This window comes from Poecilia mexicana, unplaced genomic scaffold (assembly GCF_051168715.1).
Source record: "Poecilia mexicana isolate PSO_F unplaced genomic scaffold, ASM5116871v1 scaffold_14, whole genome shotgun sequence".
Taxonomy (NCBI): domain Eukaryota; kingdom Metazoa; phylum Chordata; class Actinopteri; order Cyprinodontiformes; family Poeciliidae; genus Poecilia; species Poecilia mexicana.
In genome coordinates this window covers 950,036-970,339 of record NW_028263383.1, presented here as the reverse complement: position 1 = coordinate 970,339, position 20,304 = coordinate 950,036, and the positions used below count along the sequence as shown (strand labels likewise).

Sequence of the window (20,304 nt, the reverse complement as noted above, 5' to 3'; positions counted from 1 at the left end):
GTTCCTTCGTCTTCATGATAGTCTTTGTTCACCAATGTTACCTAAAAAAAAAAAAAAAAACCTCTGAGGCCTTTATTTTTTTTAGTGTGAATAAACTACTGACAGGTAGACTCTAGTCTCCAAAAAGATGAAGGTAGTTGGTTACACCAGATTTTGTTCAAAAATATCAGAAAAAAAAGAAGCTGAATACAAATGCATGCCACTTGGAGAAAATGCCAAAAGCCGTGAGTATTTCTCCCTTATCACGTAAAATTCCAGTAAAATCTCTAACAGCTTGTAGTTGTAAAGTGACAAAAGGTGAAAAAGTTCAAGACGTATGAATATTTTTACAAGGCACTATATCCTTTTCAAGGGTATAATAAATGTCCAGCTGCTTAAAAAACGAATTTCCATGTCAAAGCGCATAAGAGTCAATTTTCATGACGGCACATAAAACACACTGGCCCTTTAAGGCTGGAAAGTGGTATTTTTCTAAGGGGGCAAACCAGTTCTTTCTCCACCTGCACCTGCATTTTCTGAGTCTCTGTGAACCTGACTGTACTGAAGAAGGAGGAGAGACACAGTAGGGGCAATGTCAGTAATGATCAAACAGCACAGTGCAATTTTTGTGTCAAGGCTTCCCTGGATTTCTTCTTTTTTTTCTTCCTTGTGCCAGACTAGGTCAAAAGCTTTGTTTTCTCCATTACAAAGCTGTCAAAGCACTTTAAGAGCAAAATGATATTCAGCGAAGTAGAGAAAACGTGGTGGTGAGCTGGTCAAATTAATAACAACTGATACGGTAATATTAGAAAATACGTTTGCAAGCTGGCTTTTTGACAACAAAATTGCCAAATGCCATTTCCTGCACACATAGTTTCGATTATTTTGTTAACTCCTGCAAACAAACTCTCGAACTCAACCACTGCCATTCCCATACAGACGGTCTCCTGATGCAAACTACACATGTGTATGTACGCATATATATATATATATATATATATATATATATATATATGTATACATAGATACATAGATTTGTAGCTCTGGAAAAAAGATACCACTGCACTGAACCCCACTGAAAACCTCATGGTCATTACACCAGATATTGACTTTTGAACTCTTCCTGAGTTAAAACTTTAGTATTGTTGTTTCTACATGAATATGAACTTGTTTTCTTTGTATTATTTGAGGTCTGAAAACGCTGCATCTTTTTCATTATTTTGACCATTAAATAAACAAAACATTTTGTGTGGATTTTTGGAGACACGTCAGTAGTTCATAAAATAAAAGAACAATGTTAATGTCACTCACACTTATACCTATAAAAAAGTAAAATCAAAGAAACTGATCATTTTAAGTGGTCTCTTAATTTTTTCCAGAGATGTACATCTCTCTCTCTCTCTCTCTCTCTCTCTCTCTCTCTCTATATATATATATATATATATATATATATATATACACACGTACTTATCTGCAAATCCTTTCTGGCATATTGCCATTTTAGCCACAGACTCACTCTCTCATTCTATTACTGAGAAAACGTCAAGTTGAAAAGTTGTTGCATTATGCATCAATAAGGTCCTATTTATGTCCTACTAGTCTGACAACAGCTTGACTGATGTTAATGTAATCTGTACTGTTCTTTGGCCCCAAACTGCCAGCAGCAGCTCCCCTGTCAGTGACAAAGGAGCTCCATCAGTCACAGAGCACTCCCCTCATTTCTGCTATAAGGAGACTGTCAACTGTCTAATGCACAGGACAAGCCCAGGGACAGGAGACATGTCTACAGAGGCCATATAGATCAAAATGCTCAAAGATGGCCGTGAATTTGTAACACAAAAAGGGGGGACAAAAAAGCCATTGAAGTACAATAAGTTGCAAAGTATCCTATCGTTTTCTATGATTCAATTTTGGCTATAAGACATAAGTAAAAAAAAAACCCTACAAGTTAAAAAGAGCTTATAGCAGAGACAGCCCTCAAACAGGCTCAGTATGTTTGGTTTTGGACTGGTCTTAAAAACAGTTGACGTGCTGGAAAGCCAGCGTTTTGAGCAAAGCTGCTTAATGCAGCGGGCTGTTTTTAGAAAAGAGGCTGGTGAACAAGCCTTTGAGCCCGAGGCTACAGTCGATCGCAGGGGCAAGACAGAAGGAGTGACACAGATGAACAGAGAAGAGCAAGTAGGACGAGAAGAAACGGAAGATGAGAGGGGACAAGTGGGCAAAGATGGAGGATAATGAGACACGCTGGCCCGGACACAGGTGCTCAGATCCTTTTTTGACAGAATGTCAGAAAACAAGATCACGTTAAATTATAAAAGGTGTTTCGAGAAGATAAAGAAAAAAAAATTCTATGTTTGAAAATGCTTGTCCACATGATTCTTGATGCCCTGTCTAATAGCACCCTAAACAAATCCTATAAAATAAATCTAACTGAAGCACATTTGTAATTTACACTTTTTAATATGATCCAGATATTTTAGTAGGCAATGCATGACTACTTACTTACAGATATGTTGACAAGTTTGTTGCAGATTGTGTAGTTAATTCAAATATCTATCGTCGGGCCTAATTTATCACATCAGCATTTAACATGTAGATCTTTTCAAAATGGCTCCTATTAAATGGTGTGACTTGCTCATTTTTTAATAAGCTACATTTAAGTAAAAACTGTGAAAACACATTAACAACAGTCAGTGTTGAGAAAAAGGAAGTTCTCTTATTTTGAAGAGCTGGGGTGACTTTGTATGAAGGCTAGCCTGACAGCAAGACTTAAAGAAACTGAATTACTTAAAGTGGGCTAAACTCTATAAATTGGGTTTGATTGACATTTTCAGATAATTTCTAAACTAAATGCAGTCCAAGAAGAATATTTCCCCCAAAAAGCATATCCATATTCTGTTACATTTGAATTACTGGACTGCAGCTAAATTATTGATGGGTTTTGCTACATATTGTGCCAACTGTTTATAGAACAGATCAGTGACACTGGGAACGATTCTCCCTCTGCACAATGTTTACCTCACGCTTTTTAAAGTTACCAAACCCAAACACAGAAAGAAGTGACAGATTTTAATGCTAAATTTGAGAGTGAATATATGTCAAACATGAGGCGAATGGCTTTTTTTCGCTATTTTTTTCTTTCTTTCTAGGCACTGTATGACACTAAGCAGGACAAGCCAGCGGAAATAAGTCTGTTGATAAGTCACAGCCGAGGCAGTGAAGCACACTGCCGTCTCCTCACAGGATGAGGGAAGCAGACTGCCAGAGACGGGGAAACTGACTCCACTTCACTTTTCTTCCCCCCCCCCTTCACCAATAACCCCTGTTAAATATAGAGAAACACAAGGAGACAAATGAAGGAGAACAAAAGGACAGAAAATATTTATCAAAGTTACAATAGACTCGAGTCGGCTTGTAAGACATCTTTTCATCTCCAGACTGACAACTGCCCCATTGTTGTCGTCTCTCTGTGCCACTTTGTTGTTGTTGAAAGCTTCTCTGGGTTGTTATCAAAGGCATAAATCAGAGCCGGAGAGAGCCAGGTGGCTTTCGTGTGAACTGCTGCACACATGGCCGTGTCTCACCTCTCCTCTGATCAGCCGAGGCCTACAGTATACCCTGTGATTTCCTCTCACATAAATAATAAAAAAAAACAACAACATGGAGGCTTGGAAAGGAGCCAAACCAAGAGAGAAAGAGCATTTACATGCACGAGCCTAATTCAATTAGAACCAGACTAATGCAATACGCATATTATTGCGACCGTCGTGTAAACACCTTAACCAGGTTATCTTACTCACATTAAGAAGCCTAATCAGAATAAGCATAACTCGATTAACAGAGCTGGTTGCTTGTCAATCATTCAAATTAATATTTCCGTGTGTCTGTTGGTGTTTGGATTCGGTCTGCGAGCCGCAAAGGTCACACAGGGAACAGGATGCTGTAACAAAGGCGAGGGATGATGAAGAAACTGGAAACAGCCAAACGAGTAAATTAGCAGAAAGATGGAAATGCTCCACGAAGCCAGTGATGCTGTAAGAGTCTGATCTGTGGTATGTCAGAGAGTCAATCAAAACAAGCTAGCCTCTAAAGAGATTCACGCAGGAGGAGAGACACCTGCTGACAAACTACGACAAACGTCGTTTCTTTTTCAGAGGAGCTACTGCGCAACGGCAGATACTGAACCGGTGCTGTATCACCAACCTAAATTAAATAGGCCACATATGGCGCCTAGAGAAAGTATTTATACAAATTGAATATTCACATTACAACTACACATTCAATTTATTTCCATCTAATTTTGTTTGATAGATTAACAGGATTTTATGGATATGTGTGAAGTGAAAGAAAAACCTCCATGCTTTTGTATTCAGCAAATTCTTCTCTACTAGCTTTAAGTATCTACACACTGACATTGTTTTTTTTTTGTTTTTTTTTTACAAAACAGATTAAGGATCACTTTCCCACTTTTTTCTCACATTCCCAATTCGATGTAATGCTGTACTTTGACTAAGCCGTTGAAAAATATGCCCTTGTAGCTCTGGCTGCATGCTTACGGTTTGTGTTGGTGAGTCTCCAACAAAAGGACACGTTTTCCTTTTTAGCTTCAACCACTTTCTGATCAATTCTGATTAGCTGCTGAGGAACAACAGACCCACAGAATGATGCTGCCACTAGTGGATCACAACAAGGATGATGCTTTCAGGGTTACCAGCAGTTTGTTTTGTTTTGTTTTTTTGTGGCTGTGATGTGACAAAATGTGTTAATCCAATTCACAATATTTGACAATGAATGATCTCTTTGGGGAAAAAAAAAGTTTCAGGTGCCCAAACTAAGCAAATTTCTACTAGGTCTCCACCATAACTCTTTAATTTTCAGGTTGTTTCATTCTGTTATTTGACCATAAACGAGCTTGAATGCTGTGTTTGCGTGTGCAACTGTGTCATTTCTTCCATTCTCTGTGCTTAAGCTGAGGCTCTCCCTTTTTAAAACCTGTGCTAACCCGTTCTGTGTGTAATGAAACTATTTGGCACAGTAATCCTTTGCTATTAAAGACCTCATGGCTTTTGATTGTGGAGAGAAATAGTCAATCACAGGAGTGGAGTTAGCTCGGAGCACGGCAAAGCCCGGCTTTGTGGCAGCTGATTGCCCTAATATCGCACACCTTTGAACAAAACGACGAGCCCTGGAAAGAGATACATTTGGTGAAGTTTCAACTGGGCAAGTGTACAGAAACAGCCTGGGGAAAAAAAAAATGTTTGGTGTGTCAAATCATACCGTTTTATCCAACAGAACAAAAGCAGAGATGGACGAGTGAATGCTGTTAAAAAAATGTATAATAAGTTTACTTATTATAAGCTAAGGAAGGAATATTTTGGTGCTCGTCAGAGGTCAGAGGTTAAGTTTGTTAATATGCAGACCAGGCTAGGATTCATTTAGTAAAAGAACATTGTTCATTCTCACTTTAATGTTGATTTGATGGTAGAAATGGGCATCTATCATCATTGTGGTAAGAATTTTGATTTACAGTGATAAATATGAATGCAAATTATTGTCTGAAGACCTCGAAAACTGACTGTATTGTCATTTTTTTTGCAGTTTTCTTCACTGGAGAAATCTACAGAATCAATAAATAGCAATACATTTGAGAAAATGATTAACAGCAGTCAATGTGGGCAGTTTAGTGGTAATAATCACAATTTTGTTATTTTGTCCTGAAGACTTTTGAAATTGGTCTGGTTTCAAAGACTAGTATTTGCTTTTTTTTATTGTCACTTTTGATGCTATCAAAATAAATAACACAAAATATTGTGATGAAATCTTAAATTCATCTTGACCACCTTGTATTTAGCACCTAATGCAACCAAAGTTTTTTTTACCAAATAAAGCACGGATGTCGTTTCTGGGGCTCAGACGATGTTTCTGTGTTCGAGAAAACCTTTTCGTCTTTTGCTTTCGCTCTCCGTGGCGAGCGTGCCGCTTCTTTGTAGCTCGAGTGTGTGGCAGCATAGCATCAAAGAGGACAAACTAGGCTCTTTATTGAAGTGCAGCCACACTTTCGACCTCTTCTTTGTACTTCTTCCCGTGCACTTGAGTATAAAAGGAAACTGCTCCTACACTGGGGAACTGATACAAACACGCAGGCCCCGATATCTCCGTCAGCCACTCACGTGGACAAGTTAAACTTAAAGGGGAGAGAAACAATAAGAGGCAAGAAACAGCAAGAAAACTCCTGAACCGACAGCAAAAGCAAAGCAAAATTACAGCCATCTGGTTGTTAAAGTGTGGCAGGAGCCTTAACACCAACGCTGCGTGATTGTGACTTAAACAGAAAGAGACAGACAGTGAGGGGGACACAGATGTCTGACCTTGCAGTGGTGCTTATGTAATGGTCTGCTTCAGTGCATTTAACTGCAGTGCTGCCTTCCAACCTGGGCTCAGTGAAAGTAACACATCTCCGCAGTCCAATCTCCCCTGACATCGGCTCCCGACGCTCAGACAGAATGAAACGGTCCTGTGAGCTCCGAGTGAATCGGTTGTTATGCCCCTGCCCGGGTGGTCCCCGTGGAGCCAATCATACTAATTAAACTAGACTACCTAAGCCTCCTCTCATTAGAGTCCAAGTAAACAGCCTTAATTTTTTATGCATTTTAATGTCTGTCTGCTGGTTGTGGGGGCGGGGGAGGACGAGACAGATGACGGGGGTAATTTCAGGTCTCTTCAAATGAAAGCGGGCACGTAAAGTGTCATTTTACCTTCCAAGCTAACTCTGCGCAGGTTAAACAGTTGAGCCTTTTCACGTTTTATCAGTCTGCAGCTACAAACTTCAGTGAGTAGTCAAAAAGTTTCACTTTGATCTCATCTGACCAGAGTATTATTCTCTATCACACCCAGCACAGAACAGGCAGTGATAATCGGAATGGATTCTGTTTACTAATTACATGATTTCTAAAGGGGAAATTGTGACTCTGGATTTTATTTCAGGGTATCAGAATAAACTAGGCTTAACACAAAAGCATGCTAAGTTTTTTTAGACTTTTGTCAGGAAAATTAAGCAAAATCTGCTACTTTCTGTTGGCCTGTGACACAAAATCCGAGAAAATATGAAGTTTGTGGCTGGCAAGTGAAAAACGTTCAAGAGGCGCAGAGCTTTCTAAAACACACAGGCTAACAGAAACATTCAATGTTAGTAAGACTCGGAGGAGACGGAGCAGTAAACAGCTTTGCAGATGCGATGTCAAACCAAGCACTAAGACATTTCCTTCTATTTCGGCCAGCTCTGTGCTCTACATTACACAATCTAGCACTGCTCCACATACCAGGGGGCAGGCAGGGTAAAAATGTGGCCCGACCCAAAAATAGCGCCGCAACACTGGCTTCCACTTGATCACTGGAGCTGCAAACAATCTTTCCACATCAAGCGGAGGGATGCAGAGGGCTTTAAACCATGATTATGAGTAGATGTGTATGAATCCATATGTCAGTCCGCTGGGAAAAAGAGTGGAGCCGAGCAACTGGAGGGCTATTAGCACAGTCAGCAGGAGGGGAGGATGGAGGGATAGAGGGAATGGAGGGGGCAGCTGTGTGGAGTCCCAGCAAGCGACCGGCTCGCCGAGCTCGACGCTCTCAAACAGTGGGTGGCATCAAAACAACAGACAGCAGACAGAGAGCGCTGTCTCACAGACACACATGTTGTCCTCTGCTGCTGCTGCTCTCCAGCAGTGTCCAAAGGTGGCAGCCGCGGATGTAGCAGGGCGGCTCGGGTTTCATTTCTGGACCAGCAGTGCAGCAGCAGAGGCATAATGAGCTTTAGTGTTGCCACTCTGCCTCTTACAGCAGCTCATCTTCCCCGCCACAGGAGCCAGGACTGCGGGTCTCCATGGCCACAGAGCGTCTGCCTCGGCGTGCAAGGATGTATCTGCCGTCCCGGGGTGAGTTAAGACCTGGGTAAATGAGGTGAGCTTCCTCTTTCACCTCAGCGCTGCCGGTGTAAGACAGCAGAGGGAGTTTTTTTCTCATTTTTTTTTTTTTCATAAAGATGGCCACCGACAGAGGTGATGCACGTGGATGTGCATGTGACCTGGGAGCTGTCTGCGCAGAGCAAGAGATGCCACACTGGGCGCACATGACACAGAGACAGTTAAACCAGGGCAGAAAAGGGTTAAAAAAGAAAAGCAGTGGTGGTACAAAACGTCCTGGTTAAATGCTGTTGCGCTTGTTGAATCCATCGCGGATTTCTTCTGTTTTTGCTTTTGAACTGCTAAATCATGAATTAACTTTCACCAGCCACATTTTTTTGGAAAGCTACATTCAATTTCACAAGCTACACCCAGGTCTGAAAATTGCCAGACTTTTATCTTTATCAGGAAGTGACCTAACTGGAACCTCTCTGACAACATAAAATATACTCAAGATCTCAAAAAACGCAATCTGAAGACTTTCAAGAACACAAAGCCATTTCTAAGTGAACTACAGTGAGAGCTTCTATCCACAAATTGAGGAAACATGGAGTAGTGGTGAATTATGAAACATGCAATAAACATTAAAGTTTATCAGATGCCATCACCAAATTCATCAAGCAAATCTATGAATATATTGATCAATATTCCACTTACTACTACTAACCAAAATCAATTCTAAACAGGTGGCCCTTCAGGCTTGATTTAAAGGAACTCAGTGTTTCAGCATCTTTGCAGTTTTCTGGAAGTTTGCTCCAGATTTGTGGTGAGTAGAAGCTGAATGCTGCTTCTCCATGTTTAGTTCTGGTTTTGGGGGATGCAGAGCACTATTGAAACAGAACACCTGATTGGTCTGGAAGGTTGATACAATGACAATAGATCTTTATTTTGGTGCTATGTCATTCAGTGATTTATAAACTTTTTTTGTTGTTGTTTTAAAGTAGTTTTTTAAGTTCATTCTCTGAGCAACAGGAAGCCAGTGTAAAGTTGGATTCAATTCACAACAAATCTCTAAAAAATCCTGAAGTGAGGTAATCGTTTTGTGAGCTTAGTCGCAAACAGACTTGAGTTATGCAGCAGCACATGTACTGGTCCAAATGGGTAATAATTAGCATCAAGGATGGCACAACCAGCAGGGGATTTTTTTTTTCTTTTTCAGGATCCAGGGAGTTCTGGGAAGCTTTTATGTAGAGAACTGCTTTATATATATTGAGTTCAGTAAAATTTTTTCTTCAGGATCAAAAAGATTAAAGTGTGGGAAAAAAAAAAACTTCAAAGAATCCTAATCCTCATATAAACATATGATATTCTGTCACAGAGCTTATTTGATGCCAGTCATTTGGCACAAAATCAGTGCTGAACCAGATCCGTTCTGCTCATTCTTCCCGCCGGGAACTTTGGTCTCTTTTATTCGCACTGCCTGGGATTGTCCAAGGATCCAGGATTTATGGACCAAAGCAATATGTTGTATTTATAAAATGGCAGTAGTTGCTTTTTCCCTGGAACTCTGTGTACATTTCTTAAATGATGACTCGCAGCTGAACTTGACGGAGAGAGTCAGGAGGACCAGCTAGCTGGACGAACTGCAGTGAAGAAAGTCGTCGATCAAAGATGGACGCCCCCATCACAGCGCAGCCTTCACTTATCGGCTCAGGTGATATACAGACAATGCTTATCTCTGAAACCATCTTCAGCAAGAATCAATGTTACAAACTCCAAGTTTGTAACATTGGAGTGTGGAATCCTGGACTGATTTAATAGATACATTAAACAGGAGCTTTCAAAGTAGGAATTCTAGAGTAAAAATCTACGCTTGATGGTGAACATACGGGAGGAGAAGGGGGAAGATTACGGGAAGATTTACTCTGTGTTGATGTCTTTTCAGTTTATTAAAATGTTTAAAAAGAGTTTACAATATGATGTGTTCAAAAGATGTTGAATACTAATTAAAACTCTTAATATAAACCTAAGTGACGAAAAAAAAAAACATTCAAGTGTGACAAAAAAAAAGAGAACAGAAAAAAATCTGTTGGAGAACTTTTTTTTCCTTCTTTCATGGCACTGTATATAAAACAGAGCAGGTAATAGAGAACAAAGCCGATCTTGCAGCACGGTGGATTTATGACTGCGCCCACAGAAGAAGAGAGGCCACGACCTAGAGTGCTGTCCACTGACGTCAACCGTGAACACTCACCGCTGGGAATGGCGTCATGGCCCCGCGGAGCTCAGAGAAGCTGCATGCGCCATGTGTGCGCGCGGGCTGCAAACTGTCAAGAGAAGCGACCAGGAAAGCACAGAAAGTCCCTCCGCTTTTCACATCTTCAAAAGCGATCCTTAAGTGTCGCCTTCGTGTCTCTGCGCTTTCAAGTGAGCGAGTCCGAGATGTACTGTTGCGCGGCCATTCGAGTGTGTAAGCTCACGCTTCCAGTCGTCGGGCCCTATTTTTAGGCCTGCGACTCGCGGAGTGGCCCGGCCTCCGCAGACCCATCGGGCTAATGATCAGCATCGGCAATTAAAGCCAATCTGTGAGTCAGTGTGGCATCAGGAGGGCCATCTGCTTCCAGCCCTGTAGCACTCACTCCGGCCTGTGGGACCACTTGCTGGGGTCACAGCTCACCCAGCTTGCAGAGAAATGGTCACGAGATCTGGGGAGCAATCTGCCGCGCTGCTCAAGATCAATAGAAAGCCGTTCTGATGGCGGAGCGCCGCGTCTCCCGAGTGCCGTCAGGAGCCAAACGGCGAGTGCTTTCTCGTGGAGGACAATGTTGCATGCAGCCATGACACCAGGTAAGCTCCGTTTGAGCCTCAGGCCAGCGATTCTTTCCGCCTGCTCCCCCTCCGCAGCCAAGATGTGTAGTCAGTGGAAAATATAAGGCGTCTGAATATTCAGAGGGTCAGATCTGCTGATAATGACTCGGCGTGGCGTCCCAGCACACATTAGCATCCGCCTGGGAAGTAATTAGCTATAGCCAAGACGAAGGACAAAACATCTATAAAGATTTTTACTTTTAAAAATAGAATAGGGAGGGTAAACGTTTAGACGGCAGCTATCTTTGTTTTGTTAAATATGACCTCTCTTTTCCTCTTTTAACTGGATTTGAAAACACTTCCCAAAAACAGAGAGCAAAGAGCGTCAGATTCCCCGTCCGCCATTCTTGCAGCTGTATCACCAAACAGCCACCGTTCCTCCTCACTCCTCAGCTTCCAAATGTGGTTTAAAGACTCGCTAGGATATCATCCATCTCAATATATTTCTATCTCCTTGCCGCAGACAGTAGCTAAACACTAGGAGGCTAGGTGGTATTTCAGGTCAGTGCTCAGGTGTGACCTCTGGTGGATTTATTAAATGCTTGGTTTGCTCTGCTCCTGTTCATAGGGTCCATTCACCCTTCAGAGGTAGCCACTATCATCTTCGTTGCGCAGGTCAGCATTTCTCCTTCCCAGCATGCCACCTGCTGAGAGGGTATTCCTCTCTGACAGGTAGAGTAAGGTTAACAGGTCAGCAGGTTTCTTATCACTATTATTTACAGCTGTATAGAGCCCATTTGTGTCTCTCAATGGTCGGACATTGAACTGGCTGATTTTCTTCCCTCTAGAAACGTTTTGCTTCCCTTCTTTCACTGGGTTGCAAAACGGATCGAGTCAAAAGTTTCAGTACCTCGATAAAATATTCGTACCCCTTCAACTTTTTCATATTTCATCATGCTGCATCTAACTTAAATGTATTTTTTGTTTTGATTTTGTATGATAGACCAACTCGAGAAGTGAAAAAGAATAATTTTTTTTCAAATTTTTTTTTTTTTCTTATTTTCCACAAAAAGTCAGAGTTGATGGGATGATGGGTGGAGATGAACACAAAGAAAAATCTGTCAGAGGCGGCAACAGACTCGACATTTGAGCCACTTTCTATCCAATCAGATTGAGTTTGAGCATTTTTTTTTAAAAAATAGGCAAAGATTTCAGAGTTTTGATGTGTTAAGCTGGTGGAGTATTGACTTAAGTGAGACGAATACAAACACACAACACGTTTTCAATTTTTTTGTTGTAAAAAAATAAAATAAAATTGAAAAAAAACCAAAAAAACAACAACATCCTTTTCCTTCCACTTCAGCTATGGCTGGAGCTGAAAAAATATTGGAAAAAAACACTTGAAAAGGACAAAGATATAAATACCCAGCTCAGGCCGTTCGAATTTCTCGTTCAGCACAAAAAAGAATCAGCGGAAACCAGAACCACCTACTGGGCTCAGTCCTGTTTGCTTTCACGCAGCAAAAGAACTCCTTTTCCGTCAGCCGGGGGGAAGATGGAGTGTGCCGTTCTGTCTTAGGCATGGCTGGTTGATCGAGACGGAGATACTGAACATAGAAGGATGGAGTCTTCTACTGTTCTTCACCACTCAGCATATCTGCCAGGGAACTAAGTCTGACGGAGATAAGGAGGAAGTCATACAAGGACGGGATGAAAAAGATGAAGCAACAAACCAGAAAGCTACATATATATATATATATATATATATATATATATATATTTTAATGTTTTTGTATCTCCTTAGTCTTAAGGTATCTACTAACCCCTGCTGCTAGTCTTACCTCTGACTTCTCCAGTCCTTAATTATCTGAGCCTCCTTTCTCTTTACTACTTAAGAAGCTGACTCACTGGACTTGAGTCGCTGTTTGCCTGTCAGGACATCTGAAATAGCCAGATGACTTAGTGTTTTGTCTTTCACTCACTCGCTCTCTCCTTTCCTTCTCCCCCCTATGGGACCCCACTAACGTCTTCATCCCTGTCTTTTTTTTTTCCAGAGTGGCATAATGACCTCCTAGCAGCAGCCCTAATGGAGCCATAATGGTCATTTATGCCAGGGGAGGCTCAGAGGGCACGGATGCAGAGGCATCGAGTGGCGCAGGGAAAGGAAAAAAAAAAAAAAAAAAAAAAAAAATGTCGGAGTGGCGGAAAAGTCCCTGTTCCTCTTCCGTCGCCTCTTTTCTCAGTCTTTGAATGAATGCGACGTTTCTGTGTGTGCACATTCAATTGTGCACTCCCGCGCGTGGAATGAAAGGAACCGATACACGACTGGTTAACAATGGGGGGAACACAATATGAATGTATGAGGGGTGTATGGCTGCTTTTCATGTTCACTTCTACAGCTTATTCACGAGCATAATGCACATATACACACTACATTTTCTTTTTAATTACATTTCCCTCAGACAAGCTACTTATTCATGCATACAGCATTGAGTACACACAATAGGGTGCGCTGCCATTCTTAAACCTCTTCATATTTCTTCTGCTATATTTGCTGCCACAGCTGGGAGGGAAGACACTATACAGAAACTTTCTGTGCATACGCTTAACTATGCAGATATTGCTAAGAAGAAGAAGAAAAAAAACACTTTCTGCCTGGCATTTGCATTTTTATTATGCACAGCACACCCGGGGAATCTTCGCCGTATCCTGTCTTAGTCTAAGGTAATCTAAGACGAGTAAACAACAGAGGAGTGTACTGTAATGTTGGGATTAGACAGTTTATTTCTACAGATGTAACCGCGAATCCTTTAATCAACTGAAGTCCTCCAAAGCAGACACCTGGTTCAGACGCAGCACTCGCTCTCCTCTGGGCGCCGCCAGCTGAATAATACAATGGCACATTTATCAGCAAACTAATGCTAATTAGACCGCTGCATAAAAATAAGAATAATGTACAGTAATATCCCATATGCCTTGTCAGCTCCAGCTCCCTCTGTTTTCCACCGGTGCTCACAGCTGTGCTTTTTTTTTTTTTTTTTTTTTTTTTTTTTGGTCTCAAATTGGTAACAAAATGGCATCCTACCGCTCTGATATGAGAATCAGACGCAGCTCTCCACAGGTGGTCATAATGTACTTTGTAATCTTCTGCCCAGATGGAATAAAAGAAAAAAAAACATCAGGATGATATTAACACAAGGAAATATACATGATGTTAAGTTAAGAATGGTTTGTTCTCTCCAAACAGGATGCAGAAATCTCCGAGCCCCGACAACGCAACAGGAGGCGATGACGTTAATTTAAATCAGGACTGCAGAAACTCTCCGCTTCTAAAGCCGTCTGAAATTATTCTCCGTCCAGCTGGTTTTTCAACTGCTTAACATCGAGTTCGTGAGCGTGGCGGCGCTCTTTAAAGCCCAACAGAATGGAAGCCGGGGTCTTTTGTACCTCAATTTAATTCAATAACAGTTTTGATTTTAGGTTTTGCTTTTTGAAGTCAAATAAATTTCAGCTCCGAGGTCTGATTATTTTAGCTGAGCTGTGTGCGCGGCTGCTGTGTATTTGATTTTTTCTTTTCTTTTTTTTTTTACACTTTGATTCCTGCCCCGGCAGCAATGCTGAGCTGTGTTCAACGCCGTTCGTGGTGAATGTTACTTTTATCTTATCCCTGGATTAATGCGGACATCTCTCCAAAGCAGCTGCAATCTGGAGTTACTCTCTCTGAGAACAGTTAATCCCCTGGTTTGGAAAACATTTTACATGCTGTAAATAACATCTTTTTTTTTCTCTTAAGCATAAGAAATGAAGTACATGAAGTAATGAAGTTATTTCTGATTAAAGACCAAATTTACCAAGTCGGTTTGAATTTGATTCGCCCCCACTTAACCACTCATCGTTCTTGAACATTTTTATGGTCAAATTTTAACTCTTTTCCAGAATCAAATTTGAGAATTTCTATTGATTTTGGGTCTTTCAAAAAAGCATAATAACAAACCTTAATGAGTTTATAATACATGTTTATACTCTGATCAGGGTTAAAATTTGAGACATGCAAAAACTGGATGAATGGATAATCATGTAGCAATAAAAAAAAACTGTCTTAAAATATTCTAAACTGCATGCAGTAATAATACAACACTACAAGCATGTCGAGGCAAACAATAATATAAACTCTAGTTTTCTTTAAGGCTGTATCGAGGGTTAAGCATACATAAAAATAACATTACAGCATCAACAAAGGAAAAGAAATCAGCGCAAGGCTTCTAAAATGGGATTTCCTGCGCATAATATAACAATCAAGCAAGTTTCTATTCTTAAAGAAGCTGTTTGATGAATAAAGAAAGACGGGTTCTCGATGCTCTTAATTTGCTACACGCCCCTTACCGTTTATTATTCTGCAGCAACGGCAAACACTGCCGTTTCTCTTGATTGTCTACACATCCGTCAGACAGTAATGTCTGAAATTAAGTTTCAATTCAAAGTGAAGTTCACGCATTAGGCTGAAATTATGCAGTCACGAGGTAAACAGTGTGTAATTTGCAACAGTGCATATAAAAGACAACTCGGAATTTTAAAACGCCGCACGGAATCGGAAGAAGCTGTCGCCGTCAGACACTTTCCATTTTCTCTCGTCCTTACCAATTCACAGTATTAAAGCTAAAAAAAGGGGGCAGACATGCTTAAAACATATGCATTTTGAATATTTTTTTTCAAAAAGTATGTAAATAATTTGAAGCTTTATAAGAATAACCCTGATTTTCTTTTTTTTTTTTTTATTAAACTGAAAAGATATGGCAAGAAATGCTGGCAAGGCCACTCATGCATTATGTATGCTGCTAAACCCGCAAATATTTTACTGACACTTCATTCTGCCAGTGTGCATTACTATTTGTTGTGACCAGCAGATGTGTCATGAAGCCATCACACCTTCTTTATGATTCCTGCAGGCATGCGAGTCCTGCTACGGGAGAGAAGTCAAGTCTTGATCCAAACGTTCCCTTTGAACACATCCGCTAGGCTGATGATCATTTATTTCTAATCTTCTATCGCTTCATAAGATACATTAACACATCACACAGTTGAGGAATATAATCTCTGTGAACTAATCCTACATCTGCTAATCCTGCAATTTTAGGCAACGACTTACTTCAATTCAGTTCGAAAACACGAGGGAAAAATAAATGTTGTAACTGATATAAGGCAAGTTTCTTCAAAGAGTTGCTGTCGATGCTGATGGCTGTGGGCAGGAAATATCTCCAGTAGCAGTGTGTTTTACAGCGATTCACTGAATGCCTCTGACTAAAGACATTCTGTCGTATAATAGTCTCATGAAGAAGATGCTCTGTAATGTAAATGCCACTGTTTTCACCAGCTTGAATGGTGATCAGCTAACGCGAGACTTTTCCAAACTGTAAACACATCAGGCACAACGCTACCAGGTTACCAACCCCAGTTGTTCCAAAGTGGAGAATACTACAAGGCAGCTGTTCTTAGTGTCAGTTTGGTGCTTAAAAGTACAAACGCAGAAGCTGTCACAAGCCATCTGGAAAGAAACTGGAAGCCGAGAAAAGATACCACTCCAAAAGTAGGAAATATACCAAAGCGCAGGGCATTCTGGGCAAAAACAACCAATGCAAACAGGCAAGTCTAGCACTAGTGGGAGAAATATCTTGTGATGGTAAAGACAAAAGAGAACCGCTAAAATCTGACGCCACTCCGTTTTTGTTTACATTTTACGAAGAAGGAAGTTGCAATCAGAGTCTTGGAGACTTTTGTGTCGTTTCCTTCATCTGTGCAGCGCCACCATAGGTAAGAGTTGAGCAGTTTAGTTTGCTTATAGATGCAGTGTGAAAGCGAATCTCACAAGATGAAAATGGAGCAATTTTGGTTCCCAATCGAATCGACTATACTGGACTACCAGGGGTGAAAACACCCTAAAACACTAGGATCGATTTTTTTTTTGTTTAAAAAAATGTGTTAACACCTTATTATAACAGCATGAATGTCATAAAAGTTTGAATGCTGTTCCTATATCCGCTTATATTACAGATTTACAAGAGAAAATGGTCAAAGACTGATCAGAAATGGACCAGAAACCTCTGATCTGCTGGTGCCTGGATGTCCCTGTTGAGAAAATGGATAAATACTTGCTTGCACAAACAAGTTTCTGACATGCTGATCTGAACTGATTTACATCAGCAGTTTGCATTATATTGATGATGCAGCAAGCAAACAGCTTAACTGAATGTTTATGATGCCCAGGACTGCTTGGGGAAAAAAGACACAAAAACACAGACTAAATAAAATCAATAGGAAATACATTTTGTGATCAATGTTTGACATAAATGTCAGTTCCATAAACTTCTTATGAGCTGCTGAGTTTAAATAATGACTGACTCGGGTTCAGTGTGTGTCTCCTTCTGTTTTACCTTCTGCTTTGTACACTTGAACTGTTTGCTTCAGCAGCAGAGATGTCACCTTTGATTTCTCTTTCTCTCTTTAGGTTTTATTGAGTTTTTCTACTTAATTCACTGTTTCATCACTGATCAATGTTTTATCACTCTTTTATCTTGACAATTGTCTAACCTTTTTCCCCCCTCAGAGAGCCCCTGAGGTTTACTAGGTGTAAAGAAAAAAAAAACAAACCCCTCCACCCCAGAATGCTCTGAATGGTTGCCCACAATTTATGCCTCTTGGACGTCGAGCGCTTTTCCTCGGTGCTGTTTATAAGCGGGAGTGTTTCAGAGAGGCTGTGTACAGTGAGAAAAAGATTCACATCTTCAGACTGAGGATGCTTTCTCCTATCTTCCCGAGGTGGGACACTAGTCAATATTTAGCCCGAGGTTATTTAATTTAGACAAGCAGTTTGATTCATACATTAAAATTTCCAATTACCTGTCAAGAGTTGAGCGAGCCCCGAGGAGGCTGTTTTAATCATACAGCTTTATCAAACTCTTTAAATTGAGTTTAACGGGGGATAGGATCAAACATTCTGCCTCAGGGAAGGTGATATCCCTTAATTTGGTGAAAATAGTCAACATTTTTGAAAATCCATGTTTGACTACTTATACATAATAAATACTTAGCACTGCTTTCCGTTTCTATTCCCTCTCTGTAGTGTGATCTAATTCATGTAAATGTTTCTGGAAGGACTGATAAAGACCCCTAAAGGAACAGTTTTATCCAGTTCCACTGAGAAGTGTATTTACTCTCATCATCTAGGTGTATATCATGTTAATTTAGGGTTTTTAAAAGGTGTAATTGTGGCGGGATTGTTTTTCCAGAATGATACAACAAACAAATTCAGAGTACGTTTTTTTAAAACGCGGACCCAGGTACACCTGGGAATCAAGCTAAAGCTGCAATCGGTGACTCTTTAAGTTTTAGCTAAAGCAACAGTCTTAACTTTATTTAATGGACCACTTAGATTGTATAGCATCTTTGTAGTAAACTGAAAGGACAGACTACTGATGCTTCTACACCGATGGCTCACAAAGCAATTACGCCACACAGAAAACCCAGACGTTCCAGAGTTTAAACAAATGTCACACAAGGACACGAAACTCTGTCATCACGACAGACCACACCAAACAAAAACTTGTGAATTCAAGAGTCAACAACATCAAGAAGAGAATTGGGAGTGGGAACTCTTGTTTGAGGAGAAACAATATCCATCCACGTTAAGTTACTGGGAAAATAAAAAATAAAAAATCAGTCTGCTTTCCTCACCATAGACGCCTGGAGGAAACTGAATGCCCTTTGCCCATTTAGATCTGTCATGAATTCATCCAAAACAGTCCATATGATTGTAACCAAAAATGGCGAACACATCCAGGGCTGAGAAACAGTATATACTTCTAAATCATTTTGAAAAGGGGAAAATAATAATCTGCTCAGAGTTTGTCTATCCTCCTGACAGCTGATTTTGTGTCCTGGAACGTCTTTGACCAGCGACGGTAAACTGATCCTTCTAACCAACATCCTTTCCTCTGAGGACGACGGTTTGGGTCAGACGGTTGATACTTGGCAGCAGTGCTGGCAAACACACATGAAAGCTGGCTCTGGGATGGACATAGCTGGCTGAAATGTAGTTTCTGTAATTCCTCTGATGTCAGCCTGTCCTAAATTTACAGTCTGTGCTTAAAAGCCAAATCATGGGGAACCAACTATTTTAAATGAACTCTACTTTCCTAATAACAAGATAATGATCAGCCAAATAGCAAGCCAGAAGTTAACCACCACATTCCTAACAGCTACACCAAGTGAGACATTTATCCAAGGTATTAGTGATGATCTCTGGATTACAGATCATTTAGAAGAAATTTAAACATAGGCACTAAAATGTGATTTAAAATAATTAAACTGTTTGTTGTTTACTCATTCACCACAAAAATAGTTTAAATAAATCTTTAAAATCTTTAATTTAATGTGATTTTAATATACAAGATGAGTTTATGTAAACTCCTCACTGCCACTTCATCTCATCAACCTTCAGGCATAATAATGGACAACTTTTTCTTACCTCTGCAAGTGGACATTTTTGTCCTCAATGAGTTCCAAGGACAGAAAATGAAACTGACATGTTGGTTAAGGATCCAATTAAAATGATTTCCAAAGTCAGATTAATTAGGGATCAAAATAAATGATTGTCATACAAACTCCAGACCTGCGTTATGTACATCGACAAGTTATCTGTGCTTTTGTATTCTCCCGTTCCTTCAAATAATGTCGCGGTCAAGTCTAAAAACCAACATATGCCTCGTCTGCAGGTGGTCACAGCTGGACCCCCTGTCTTACCATTTCTGAATCCATTTCACAAAGAATATTACAGAGATCTGAGCTTGCTGCGCGATATTTCCCATTCTGTCTCATCAGTGGCAGGAATGATGTCTGGCATGGCAAACAGAGTAAGTGTAAGCTCCCTAAATAAAGCATGAAATTGACAGGATGCCTGTCTAAGTGAGGAAAGCACAGAGCCAGCAGCCCCCCGAAGACGCACGCAGGTACAGCTGCTCACCTCCAGGCGTCACGCCTCCCATTTGGACTTCCATTAAAGCGCCCGGCGCTCTGAGTCAACACTTTTAATGCAGAAAATGACTTTATTTTCCATTATAATATCTATATTTAAAAAAATCTGCCAACACAAAGAGCTGCCCGGCTTTTCCACCTCTCCACAGAGGAATTTGCATACATTGGGCCTCTAAAGACACAACATTTTTTTTACCAATTTCAGAAGCTTGGCCATGGTTGTGTTCAAGTGTGGGATAAAAAAAGTCTGAGTAATTTCCTTCGCCACGAGTCTGCTTTCAAAACCTCGTTGGGAAAACTCGACACGTAGCACATTTACACCCTGCAGATGATTTGGTGACTGACGTGTATACTGATGAAGATTTATGTCTCTAGATTCAAATGTGAGCGTACGGCTACGTGTGTGTCTCATTGTGCAAAACAGAAATTAGGTGCAAGGCACATTTCAGGAGACTCACCGGGGAACTGGTAGCTGTAGCTGGGTGCAAATCCAGTGTATCCGCGGCTATACGTTGCCACGATGTTAGGGTAACCTTTGTTGAGGAGAAAGATGGAAAAAAAAAGTTAAGAAAAGAGCTAAACACTACCAAAT

At 40.6% G+C, this 20,304-nt stretch overlaps 1 protein-coding gene across 6 annotated transcripts in view; it reads right to left on the bottom strand.

The window, feature by feature from the left end:
* LOC106927450 (RNA-binding protein Musashi homolog 2) overlaps positions 1–20,304 on the bottom strand; it is a 295,157-nt gene that overhangs the window by 36,219 nt on the left and 238,634 nt on the right. For all 6 annotated transcript variants that reach the window (XM_088012508.1, XM_088012506.1, XM_088012502.1 and 3 more), the window contains exon 10: positions 20,171–20,245. In XM_088012508.1, the coding sequence (XP_087868634.1) occupies positions 20,171–20,245 (75 nt within the window). The remainder of the gene's footprint in view (positions 1–20,170; positions 20,246–20,304) is intronic.